The sequence below is a fragment of the Rhinopithecus roxellana genome, chromosome 20, assembly GCF_007565055.1.
Source record: "Rhinopithecus roxellana isolate Shanxi Qingling chromosome 20, ASM756505v1, whole genome shotgun sequence".
NCBI lineage: Eukaryota > Metazoa > Chordata > Mammalia > Primates > Cercopithecidae > Rhinopithecus > Rhinopithecus roxellana.
This window is the reverse complement of record NC_044568.1, coordinates 5,837,180-5,850,091: the sequence shown is the minus strand read 5'-3', so window position 1 is coordinate 5,850,091 and position 12,912 is coordinate 5,837,180. Positions and strand designations below refer to the sequence as shown.

The following is a 12,912-nucleotide window of genomic DNA, read 5'->3' as shown; positions in this document are numbered from 1 at the left end:
ACTTTGGAAGGCAGAGGTGGGCGGATCACAAGGTCAGGAGTTCAAGACCAGCCATGGCCAACATAGAAAAACCCCATTTCTACTAAAAATACAAAAGTTAGCCAGACGTGGTGGCATGTGCCTGTAATCCCAGCTACTCAGGAGGCTTAGGCAGGAGAATCTCTTGAACCTGGGGAGGCGGAGGTTGCAGTGAGCTGAGATCACGCCATTGCACTCCAGCCTGGGCAACAGAGCGAAACTTTGTCTTGGAAAAAAAAATAAATAAAAATACATATGACTGCTTTAAAAATCACAGTGTTGCCTGGTGGGTTTAAAACAAGGGCAGATGAGGCCGGGTGCGGTGGCTCACGCCTGTTATCCCAGTACTTTGGGAGGCCGAGGCAGGTGGATCACCTGAGGTCAGGAGTTCAAGACCAGCCTGACCAACATAGAGAAATCCCATCTCTACTAAAAACACAAAATTAGCCAGGTGCATGCCTGTAATCCCAGCTACTTGGGAGGCTAAGGCAGGAGAATTGCTTGAAGTTGGGAGGTGGAGGTTGCAGTGAGCCAAGATTTTGCCACTGCACTCCAGCCTGGGCAACAAGAGCAAAACTCTGTCTCAATCAATCAATCAACCAATCAATCAATAAATGGAGGCAGATGGAACACCCAGGACCCACCTAAACCTCAGAGTGAGAGTTCTCACACCTGTGGTGCTTCTGCCCCCAGGAGACATCTGGTAATATCTGGAGACATTTTCTGTCACCCGAGGAGGACTATGTCACTGGCGTCTGGCAACTGGGTTGCCCAACATCCTGCAGTGCTTGGATAGCCCCCACACAGAATGACAGTAGTGCCGAGGGTGAGAAACCCTGCCTTAAAGGATGAGGGAGGGGGAAATAAATGTTTCTATGTGGTTGCCAAGTTTCTACATTTAACAGGAAATGGTACAAGATTATCTTTTTTTTTTTTTCTTGAGACAGGGTCTTGCTCTGTTTCCCAGGCTGGAGTGCAGTGGTACGATCACAGCTCATTGCATCCTCGAACTCCCGGCCTCAAGCAATCCTCCTGCCTCACCTGCTTCAGCCTCCCAAGTAACTAGGAATAGGGTGCTCGCCACCACGCCCAGCTAGTTTTTGTATTTTTTTTTTTTGTACAGATGGGGGTCTCAAACTCCTGGGCTCAAGCAATCCTGCCTCGACCTTCCAAAGTGCTAGGATTACAAAGATTACAAGTATGAGCCACTGTGCCTGGCAAGATTAACTCTATTTTAAGGATTTATATTGCAATCTGTAGAATAACCACTAAAAAATGAATGTAAAGAGGCAAAGTAAAAAAGAAAATAGATAAATGAAACTGGAATTCTTTTTTTTTTGAGATGGAGTCTCACTCTGTTGCCCAGGCTGAAGTACAGTAGCGCAACCTCCACCTTCCAGGTTCAAGCGATTCTCCTGTCCCAGCCTCCCGAGTAGCTGGGATTACTGGTGCCCGCCACTATGCCCGGCTAATTTTTGATATTTTTAGTAGAGACTGTGTTTCACCATATTGGCCAGGCTGATCTTGAACTTTACCATTTTGCCAGGCTGGACTTAAACTCCTGACCTCAGGTGATCTGCCTGCCTCAGCCTCCCAAAGCGTTGAGATTATAGGCATGAGCCACCGTGCCCAGCTGAAACTGGAACTCTAAAAAGCAAGCAAGAAAGGAGGAACAAACAAAAGACAAAGGCAACAAACAGAAATCAAATGATAAAAACACTAGCTCCAAATCGAACCACATATCAATACAACTACTAAAGGTCAATGCACCAGTTAAGAACCTGACCTCTGAACTCCTAACAGTACAGAGCCTAAGCTCTGAACTGAAATGGCTGGAAAGCACCGAGCTGCATTGAGAAAGTAACCTAAAAACTCTGCTTCCAAGCCAATGAATCCTGCAGTCAGGGTGGAGGCAACTTGGAAGTCACTTCAAAGAGCAGCTTTCCCAGCCCAAGCCACATGAAACCCTTGGGAAATAACTAGAGTCAGAAATGAGCTTTCATCAAAAAAGACTTATAAAATACATGGGGAATTCTACTGTCCAGAGAGAATCCACAGGTCGAATGAATGGGGGGACTTGAAAGAGTAATGTAATCTGAAAGAGTCATAACTACCCTGAAATGTTGAAACAGACAACAGACAGAAGTCAGAATGTAGGAACAAGGCTGCACGTAGTGGCTCATGCCTGTAATCCCAGCGCTTTGGGAGGCCGAGGCGGGCGGATCACTTGAGGCCAGGAGTTTAAGTCCAGCCTGGCAAAATGGTAAAACCCTGTCTCTACTAAAAATACAAAAATTAGCCGGGTGTGGTGGTACATGCCTGTGGTCCCAGCTACTCAGGAGGCTGAGGCAGGAGAATCACTTTAACCCAGGATGCGGGGGCTGCAGTGAACTGAGATCATGCCACTGCACTGCAGCCTGGGCAACAGAGTGAGATTCCGTCTCAAAAAAAAAAAAAAAAAAAAAAAAAAGAATTCAGGAACAGAGAATTACACTATGAAAAGCCAGGTGTCAACAGAACAGTACTGGCTGGGCGTGGTGGCTCACGCCTGTAATCCCAGCATTTAGGGAGGCTGAAGTGGGTGGATCATCTGAGGTCAGGAGTTCGAGACCAACCTGGCCAACATGGTGAAACCCTATCTCTACTAAAAATACAAAAAGTTAGCCAGGAGTAGTGGCAGACACCTGTAATCCCAGCTACTGGCGAGGCTGAGGCAGGAGAATCGCTTGAACCCAAGAGGCGGAGGTTGTAATGAGCCGAGATTGCACCATTGCACTCCAACTTGGGCAACAAGGGTGAAACTCTATCACAAAATAAATAAATAAAATAAAATAAAAATAGTGTAACAGCTGACAGTACTTGAAAAATACAGCTGCTGTTTCGCAGTGCCATTTTTATTGTAATCATATGGTAAAGACAAATGTTTTTCAGTTGTTTTTTTTTTAGATTCAAATTCTATGAACACGAGCTAAGAAAGCAGAACTTCTACCCTAAAAAACTTTTCAAAAGTGTATGTGAAGCTGGATACAGATGTGCACGCCTGTAGTCCCAGCAACTCGGGAGGCTGAAGTGGGAGGTTTGCTTGAGCCTAGGAGGTCAAGGCTGCAGTGAGCTATAATTGCGCCACTGCTGAGACTGTGTCTCAAATATAAAAAAAAGTGCATGTATAAGTGCTTAAAATGTCAGGAGTTCGAGACTAGCCTGAACAACATAGAGAAACCCTGTCTCTGCTAAAAATACAAAAATTAGCCTGTGGTGGTGGGCACCTGTAATTCCAACTACTCAGGAGGCTGAGGCAGGAGAATTGCTTGAACCCAGGAGGCAGAGGTTGCAGTGAGCCGAGATCGCGCCAGTGCACTCCAGCCTGGGCGACAGAGTGAGACTCCGTCATAAAAAAAAAAAAAAAAAAAGAGAAAGAAAGAAAAAGAAACTGAAGGGCCTTGGGGCTTGGGCCACATCCTCTGTCAAGCTATCCTACCTCGTTTGCTGCAGCTGCCATGGGAGTCGGATGGTTGACCGCATCACCCAGTGCGATGGCTAAGCGGAGATCCTTCTGAATGTATTTCAGGTAGAAATCAGGTTTAAAGTTTCCTTGCAGGATATCTGAGGAGAAAAAGCCAGTATCAGACAAAAGCCAAGGACCTGAAATTAAAAATCACCTACAGTCCATCAGGTGTCAATACCTAAAACGTATTCAGGGCTCCGTCCCACACAGTCTAGGCCTCTCGGCCTCTCCCACACCCTTAGATACCTGAGGGCTGGAGCTCCCAGCCTATATCCCCAAATCCCACCCACTGTGTTCCCGAACCTCCTCTGGCCAGGGTCAGGGGCTGACTAGAGAGGGGCATCTTTCATGCTCACCGAACCCCTGACCTAGTCCCCTGTTCTAACCAAACACCAAAAGCAAGAAGAGGGGCCAAAGGCAACTCACTTTGGCACTTCTGGTCCAGGAAGATGCTGGCCAACTGTCCCTGATTGAGGATGTCCAAGAGTGTCTGCTGGGACTGGCCTGTCACCTGGGCCAGGGTCAGCCCCTCGGCGATAGTGGCCATGAAGCTCCCTTGGACCATGTTCACGATCAGCATCATCTTGGCTGCGTTGCCCACTTCACCTGCCCAGGGCAAAGACTCACGGTCACAGCCCAAGAATGCCACAGACAGCGCTTCTCTGCCCATCCTCACCTCTGCTCAGACCCACCTCTCTCCAGGGGAGGCCCCCTTCACCTGCCCCCGACAGACTGGCTCTTCCTCCTTCCACGCACTGACCATGCAGGTGAAAGGAAACCTTCCCTGGGGCCCCCAGCAGAAAGGCCGTGTGGGACTGGCGCTATCATCAGTGTGATACAGAAGAGATGCGGCCCCAGGCTCCAGGCCTGACGGGTGCGGGCGTGTTACCTAGGAAGAAGGAGGTCTTCCCCATCGCCTGGAAGCAGCTGCTGCAGTCCTCGTACAAGCCCCTGTCTCCAGCCGCTAAGATCACCAACATCCCGTCATTAGACAGCTGCTGATTCCCTGAGACGGGGGCTTCCAGAAAGCGCCCCCCCCTGGACACAATCACCTGGAAAGAAAAGTCACAGCTTCTGGAGGCCTCCTTTCTCCCAGCGATCTCTGGGCAGGGCACAAGGAGCGTTGCTGAGTGGCCACGGCTGCTCATCACACCTTCCAGAGCTGGAGAAGACGCCACCCATACCAAGGTCCTACAGCTGACACCTGAACTCAGGAGCTAACCATGTGCAGGTCAGACAGGCCGAAGCACAGCAGTGATGAGACGCTGGGGTCTACACACAGGCATCCAACTGACTTGGAATTTCTTTTTCTTTCTTTCTTTCTTTCTTTCTTTTTTTTGAGACATAGTCTTGCTCTGTCGCCCAGGCTGGAGTGCAGTGGCACGATGTGCTCACCGCAAGCTCTGCCTCCTGGGTTCACACCATTCTCCTGCATCAGCCGCCTAAGGAGCTGGGACTACAGGCGCCCGCCATCACACCTGGCTAGTTTTCTTGTATTTTTAGTAGAGACGGGGTTTCACTGCGTTAGCCAGAATGGTCTCAATCTCCTGACCTCATGATCCACCCGCCTCGGCCTCCCAAAGTGCTGGGATTACAGGCGTGAGCCACCACGCCTGGCCCGGAATTTCTTAGAGACCAACAACTAGAACCTGATGCAACCATGTCAATGGCTCGGCTGAACACACACCTCCCCTGTGGATGCTGCCCTCCCCTCAGAACATGTAGGTCCCAACTCCCACTCCCTTATTTGGGCCAGATGCTCAGGGAGGAGGGATGCTTTGCCAGTGCCAAATGCAGACAGCTGCTCAAACCCCAATGCCAGGCAGGCGGCCTGGGTTGCTTCTCATCATAAGGCTGGCAGCTCCAGGACTTGACGCCCATCCCAGCCATGCAGCAACTGCCCATGGTTGTTCAGACTAGCTGCAGTTTAAAGGTGGGGCACGGGATAGGCTAGTCCCAAGGCTACTCGCCTCTCCTCTTCCCTCTCTGGCTTTGGCTCTAGAGGAATTGCCCACTCTTGCAAGCCTGGGTCTTGGGCTCTGATAGAAAAGATGCTGGAGAGCCAGCCCGAGGAAGGCTGCTACCTGGGCCAGCTCAGTGACTGTGTCAGCGTCCACTGTTGACATGTCCACGTAGCACTTCCCAGGGCGGATCCCTTGCAGCACACCACTGGGGCCCAGCACCAGCTGTGGGGACATAAGGGAGAAGCAATAGCCCAGGCTCCCAGGCAGATGCTCAGGAGCCCTACAGACCTCAGATCAGAATCCTGCTGCTGTTTTGGCTCATTTCCTGATTTCTATCAAGCTGAAAAGGGAAGAACAATGAAATAAGCAAGGGATAGAAAAGTACTTCCTGCATGCTCCCATTTATCTTTAAAAAGAATATATGTGAGTGTGTGCATTTCTTTTTATTAAAAAGAAACCCATTTAAAAGAATGGTTTATTTATTTTGGGGGCTTCTTTGGATTTACTTGGATTAGGCTAGTCACCAGTTTAACAAGATGACTACTGCACTTGAACTTGTAAAATACACAAATACAGCGACAGCTAAACATAGAAACCTGGCACCTGGACCAAAGGCACACTCAGCCCCATAGCTTCCAGCTCAACAAGAACACATGAAGCCTGTTCAAGACGAATTTCAGCACAGACTCCAAGGGCCCTAGGAAAACCCAAAGAAAGGGTTCATTCTTTGATCTGAATTAAAGGAAGTCTGTATTCAATTAATGCAAACACCCTTCACAATGGGAGATGGCCCTTGATGGGAAATTCAGCCCCCAACATGTGGACACTCACTTGGTGTGCAGGGGAAGAGGGGAGGAGGCCAGCCAGCAATCCCGGCTGTGACCCAGAGGCGCTGAGGGGAGGGAGGGGGTCCTTACGTCCTTGGCCGCCTTGGGATCCGACACGCAGGCGAAAGTGATGTCGCAGGTTGAGACGACTTCAGCGGGGGTTCTTCCCAGACGGGCCCCCTCCTGGATGAACAAATCACACTGCAAAAGTCACAGATCCTAACGTGAGCTGAAGGCAGTGCACAACAAACATGCCGGCCAGGCCAGAGAAGTGCTGACCAGGCCTCCTGGCAGGCCTCCCAAGGCAGCAGGCTGAGGCCGGGAGCCTGGGTCATGGAGACAGGAGCCCAACTTTTCAGGAAGTGCATGGGGTCTTTTACCAGCCATCTTCAGTTTTTGCATGACAGGTGCCTAGGATGATGAACTACTTCACAAGTGTCTGCTGAAGGTGTGCGGTTTCAAGAATGAGATGTGAGCAGTACCTGTCCCCAGCCCCTGCTGTGCTGTTCTGGCTGTGGCCTTGAGCTATCAACACTTTGCTGGGAACGTGGGGCTGTGGCTGGGACCCTTCTGCCTGGTGGCCATTACTTTTTGGGAGTTTCTCAACACTGTTGTCAGGTTAATAAGACTTCTGGAAGTGCCTAAAAGCACTAACATTTTGGCTTTTTTTTTTTTTTTGAGACAAGGTTTTGCTCTGTCACCTACTCTGGAGCACAGTGGTACAATCATGGCTCGTTGCAGCCTCAACCTCCTGGACTCAGGTGATCCTCCTGCCTAAGCCTCCTGAATAGCTGGGACTACGGGTGCATGCCCCATGCTTGATTTTTTTCTTCTTTTTTTTTTTGTAGACACAGGATTTCACCATGTTGCCCAGGCTGGATGGGCCTACTATTTTACATCAAACTTTTAACAATTTTTATGATTCACATTTATCTATATTGTTATCTTTCATAATTCTGGCATAATTATGGTTTATAGTGGTTGACTGCAGAACACTTCACTGAGAGATATACTGTGATTTACCTAATGGCTCACCTGCAGTTTGACACTTAGCCCGCTTTCAATTGTAAAGTGATATCAACAAACACCTTTATGTATAAAATTTTTCCAGTGTTTTAAATTTGGGTCTCCACAAGTAAAATAAAACAGGTTCTATAACAGTTTTAAGGCTCTTAACAAATGTAGACAGATGACTTCCCAATTAGACGACGTCACTTCATAAAGAGCACCAGCAAGCTCTATTATGCCAGTGCTGAGTGTGCAATTTAAAAACTACAAATAAGTGCCCATAAATATATGTAAAATTCTTCCTACTTGATCATTTAACCAGTCAAAAAAGGCAACTTTTGGTTGATATATTTTAATTACTCCTGATTACTGAACCTTTTTTATGCCTTTGTTTCCTCTTTTGTGAGCAATTTTTTTGTCTTTTTTTTTTTTTCTGAGACAGCATCTTGCTGCTGCCTACGTGGGATTGTAGTGGTATGATAGCAGCTCACTGCAGCCTCTACCTCCTGGGCCCAAGAGATCTTCTGGCCTCAGCCTCCCAAGCAGCTGGGACTTTAGGCAGGTACCAGCTCACTCGGCTAATATTTTATTTTTTGTAGAGATAGAGTCTCACTATGTTGTTCAGGCTGGTCTCAAATTCCTGGACTCAAGCAATCCTCTTCCCTCAGCCTCCCAAGGTGCTAGGATTATAGGTGTGAGCCTATTCTCACATCTAAAATTAGGAGCACCCTGCTAATTTTTTTGGTCTTAATTATCAAACTATGTGTTTAATAAAATCAACATACTACCCTTCTATCGTATTTGCTACAAGTACTTCTAGTTGGTAGTCCTTTCAATTTTGTTTATTTTTTGTAGTTGAGGAGTATTATCAAAAAAAAAAAAATCAACTGATCTTCTTGTGTGATTTTTATTGTTTCTAGATTACAAAGATCTATGTTAATATTTATTTTCTTCTGGTTTTCTTTTAAAAAATTAATTCTGGGCCAGGCACAGTGGCTCATGCTTGTAATCCCAGCACTTTGGGAGGCCGAGGCGGGCAGATTACCTGAGGTCAGAAGTTTGAGACCAGCCTGGCTAACATGGTGAAACCCTGTCTCCACTAAAAAAAACCAAAAAATTAGCTGGGTGTGGTGGTACACGCCTGTAATCCCAGCTACTGGGGAGGCTGAGGCAGGAGAATCACTTGAACCAGGGAGGTGGAGGTTGCAGTGAGCCAGGATTGTGCCATTTTTTTTTTTTGGGACGGAGTCTTGCTCTGTCACCAGGCTGGAGTGCAGTGGCACGATCTCAGCTCACTGCAACCTCCACCTCCCGTGTTCAAGCAATTTTCCTGCCTCAGCCTCCTGAGTAGCTGGGACTACAGTTGTGTGCCACCACACCCAGCTAATTTTTGTATTTTCAGTAGAGACAGGATTTCACCATGTTGGCTAGGATGGTCTTGATCTCCTGACCTTGTGATCCGTCCGCCTTGGCCTCCCAAAGTGCTGGGATTACAGGTTTAAGACACCGTGCCTGGCCGAGATTGCGCCATTGCACTTCAGCTTGGGCAACAAGAGCGAAACTCTTGTCTCAAAAAAAAAAAAAAATTAATTCTGTAGTTAACTTGAGATATATTAGTATGTGGTAGGAAGTAGGATCAGTATTTTCCCAAACTTCTAATTAGTTGTTCAGAATCAAACTCACTGACCAGCCCTTTATTATGTCTCACTGATCAGAGGCTGTCCCAGGCTGCCCAGTCCTCGCAGAGCCTGGTGCTGCCTGCGGCCTTTTAGTGACATAGCTTTACATCATGTCATCACCTTTGCTTGGGAGGGTCCTCCTCATTACTCTCTTTTCTGAAAATCCAAACTATGTTTCTTGCTACTCTAAGAGAACCAGTGAATCATTTTTACCAAAAGCCTTTTAAAAATTCCATGGGAATATCATAGGATCAAATGGCTTTTTAAAGATAATCTTTACCAAATATGTACTCCAGATTTCCTGGTTACCCTACCCTCTGGCAGTAGCAGGGTCTCAGAAGGATATCGTAATCTCGAAATATCCTGCCAATGGGGCCTTTGAGATCCCACTCCTGACAGGTCCTCATAGTGCCAACCAAATGCCCAGCACCTGAAGCCCAAGTATCTGAGTGTGTCCTTAGTGCCTGTCTCCTCCAGACCCCTTCACCTCTCTAACCACTTCCCTGTTATTCTTGAAAAGAACATCATTCCAGTGAGGTGAGTTTTTACTTTGTTTAGAATATTTTAAGTTTAAATCATCAGTTCCAATATTCCCTTCAGCAATCACACCTCCTTCCAGCTCTTATCGCTGCTGTATTGTTCACAGGGCTCCCAGCAGCACCTTCCTGTGTACACATGGGCACGCCCACCCCTTTCACAAACACATGCTCAACGATACCATGTGAATTTTTTTTTTTTTTTTTAGGCCAGGCATGGTGGCTCATGCCTGTAATCCTAGCACTTTGGGAGGCTGAGGCAGGCAGATCACTAGGGGTCAAGAGTGAGACCAAAAAAAAAAAAAAAAAAAAAAAAGAGTTTGAGACCAGTCTGGCCAACATGGTGAAAACCCATCTCTACTAAAAATATAAAAATTAGCTGGTTGTGGTGGTGGGTGCCTGTAATCCCAGCTACTTAGGAGGCTGAGGCAGGAGGATTGCTTGAACCCGGGAGGCAGAGGCTGCAGTGAGCTGAGATCGCACCACTGCACTCCAGCCTGGGCAACAGAGCAAGACTGTCTCAAAAAAAAAAAAAATATATATATATATATGTAAAAAAAAAATATATATATATATATTTTTTAATAGAAATTGAGATGGGGTCTTGCCATGTTGCCCAGGCTGGTCTCTAACTCATAAGTGCAAGTGATCCCTCTGCCTTGGCCCCCCAAAATGCTGGGATTACATGTATGAGCCACCACACCTGGCCATCTTAAGAGGCTGGAAGTTTTTAGTCTCTCTTCCTTTGTTCCAGGCAAGAGTACAGTGCTTTAGTTTTCTGTTTTCAGGCCATGGCTTTTCATCTTTTCTCAGAGGAGAACTTGGTGGGAGCCGTTGCCTCTCTCCATTATAAACAGTGATCATTCAGGAGTCGTTGCCTCTCTCCATTATAAAAAGTGATCATTCATGGATTTGGAATTCCATCTCTGGGCATGCAGACCTTTTGAAACCATGGACCACCACCTCAGGTTGAGAATTTCTAAACTCATGCTGTCTAATATGGTAGCCACATGAGGCTATTTAAATTTTAATTTAAATGAAATAAAAATTCAATTCTTCAGCTGTACTAGACAACTTCATGTTGCCAATGTTTAATACCCTCGTGTGCATAGACAGTGGTTACTGCACTGGACGGCACGGATACGAAACACTGCTATCACTGCACAACGCTCCAGTGCGCAGAATACCATGCAGCCACTAAAAAGAACGAAGGGGATCTATCCACAGGCTCCATGTGAATGACACTCACTGTATGTGTGTATGTTCACAGAGACATGGAAACAAGAATGTAAAACCTAACACAAGCTATGTTAGGTAACAGCAGAGGGGGGATTTTTCCTTCATTTTTTACTCCCTGGGTGTTTTTAAATGTTTAGTTTTTATTTATTATTAATTTATTGTTTTGAGACGGAGTCTCGCTCTGCCACCCAGGCTGGAGTACAGTGGCACGATCTCGGCTCACTGTAAGCTCCACCTCCTGGGTTCATGTCATTCTCCTGCCTCAGCCTCCGGAGCACTTGGGACTACAGGTGCCTGCCACCATGCCTGGCTTTTTGTATTTTTAGTAGAGACAGGGTTTCACCATGTTAGCCAGAATGGTCTCCATCTCCTGACCTTGTGATCCGCCCGCCTCAGTCTCCCAAAGTGCTGGAATTACAGGCGTGAGCCACTGCGCCCAACAAATGTTTAGTTTTTATAAATAACATCCTAAGTTTAGCCATCTATATCTCTACCTGCCTGGAGTAAAAGCTTGGCTTCTATTCTACTGCATGCAGAACGCTGAGACAACAGGGGGAGACGTCCACCCTTAGGGTTACCCCAGACTCCCCCAACCCAACAGGCACCACCCCCGAATGCTTACTTTCTCTGCAGTGCGGTTCCAGACAGTCACTGTGTGACCCATTTTTAGCAAGTTGGAGACGATTCCACTTCCCATGAGACCAAGGCCCAAAAATCCTATCCTGAAACAGACAGAGACTGTTGAGATCAGGGTGGAGCGGGAGGGTCAAGGTGATGATGAGTCCATGCAGCACAAGGCTTAGGGTGGGGAACTCAGACCACCAGAATCCGCAGTGTGCCAATCTACCTGCAGAGTCAGGGGCTTCATGCACATGGGTCTTTTCCTATGCCATGGTCTAAAGGTGTCCCAGGACGTAAACAGGCGTTTTGAAACCCCTGATTGTCACAGAAAAAAGTATGATGTGTATGGTTCAGGGCCAGTCTCCCAGGGCAAAGTCCCCTTGTTGCCTTTTTTTTTTTTGAGACAGCCTCGCTCTGTTCCAGGCTGGAGTGCAGTGGCACAAACTCGGCTCACTGCAACCCCTGCCTCCTGGGTTCAAGCGATTCTCCTGCCTCAGCTTTCCCAGTAGCTGGAATTACAGGCGTGCGCCACCATGCCCGGTTTATTTCTGTATTTTTAGTAGAGATAGGGTTTCACTATGTTGAACTCCTGACCTTGTGACCTGCCCGCCTCGGCCTCTCAAAGTGCTGGGATTACAGGCGTGAGCCACCGGGTTCGCCCGGCCTCTTGTTGCTTTGATGGAGGCTTTGAGCTCACAGTGCCGTAACAGTAAGAAAGCAGACATCTGTCTTTGGCCCTTGAAGTGGCTTCCCAATCAGCCATCTTGAGCACTAGGTTTTTGATATCACTTTACTTTTTTTTTTATTTTTATTTTTTGAGATGCAATCTCACTCTGTTGCCCAGGCTGGAGTGCAGTGGTGCGATCACGGCTCACTGCAACCTCCACCGTCTCTGAGTTCAAGCGATTATCCTGCCTCAGCCTCCCGAGTAGTTAGGATTATAGGCATCTGCCACTGCGCCCAACTTGTGTGTGTGTGTGTGTGTGTGTGTGTGTTTTAGTAGAGATGGGATTTCACCATCTTGGCCAGGCTGGTCTTGAACTCCTGACCTCGTGATCCACCCGCCTCTGCCTCTCAAAGTGCTGGATGACAGGTGTGAGCCAACAGGCCCGGCCTCATACTTGACTTATTTTTTGAGATAGTGTGTTGTTCTGTTGCCCAGGCTGCAGTGCAGTGCTGCAATCATGGCTCACTGCAGCCTCGACCTCCTGGGCTCAAGCAATCCTTCCCCCTCAGCCTCCTGGGTAGCTGAGACTACAGGCATGTGTCACCACACCTAATTTTTTGTGGAGATGGGCTTTTGCCATGTTACCCAGGCTGGTCTTGGACTCCTGGGCTTAAGGGATCCGCCTACCTCAGCCTTACAAAGTGCGGGGGTTGCAGGTGTGAGCCACTGTACCCGGCCCTGGATACTTCTAACAGGATCCACCACAAGTCACTGAAGCACTGTGTTTAGAGGCAGGCAACTTCCTTGACTGCATGAACCAGGACAGCAATTTTCACCTCTCTTTCCCA

General features: G+C 47.7%; 1 protein-coding gene across 6 annotated transcripts in view; it reads right to left on the bottom strand.

Annotated features, from left to right (window-relative positions):
- Positions 1-12,912, bottom strand: part of GLYR1 (glyoxylate reductase 1 homolog) — a 44,778-nt gene that overhangs the window by 4,450 nt on the left and 27,416 nt on the right. For 3 of the 6 annotated variants that reach the window (XR_746878.1, XM_010353884.1, XM_010353886.2), the window contains 6 exons: positions 11,399-11,498; positions 6,405-6,515; positions 5,608-5,709; positions 4,413-4,575; positions 3,950-4,129; positions 3,497-3,621 (listed from right to left, as the gene is read on the bottom strand). Coding sequence is in view for 4 of the 6 variants with exons in the window: in XM_010353884.1 (XP_010352186.1) it covers positions 3,497-3,621; positions 3,950-4,129; positions 4,413-4,575; positions 5,608-5,709; positions 6,405-6,515; positions 11,399-11,498 (781 nt within the window). In the remaining 2 variants the exon portion in view is untranslated. The remainder of the gene's footprint in view (positions 1-3,496; positions 3,622-3,949; positions 4,130-4,412; positions 4,576-5,607; positions 5,710-6,404; positions 6,516-11,398; positions 11,499-12,912) is intronic. The other 3 variants (XR_004055460.1, XM_010353885.1, XM_030925268.1) reach the window with 1 other exon arrangement.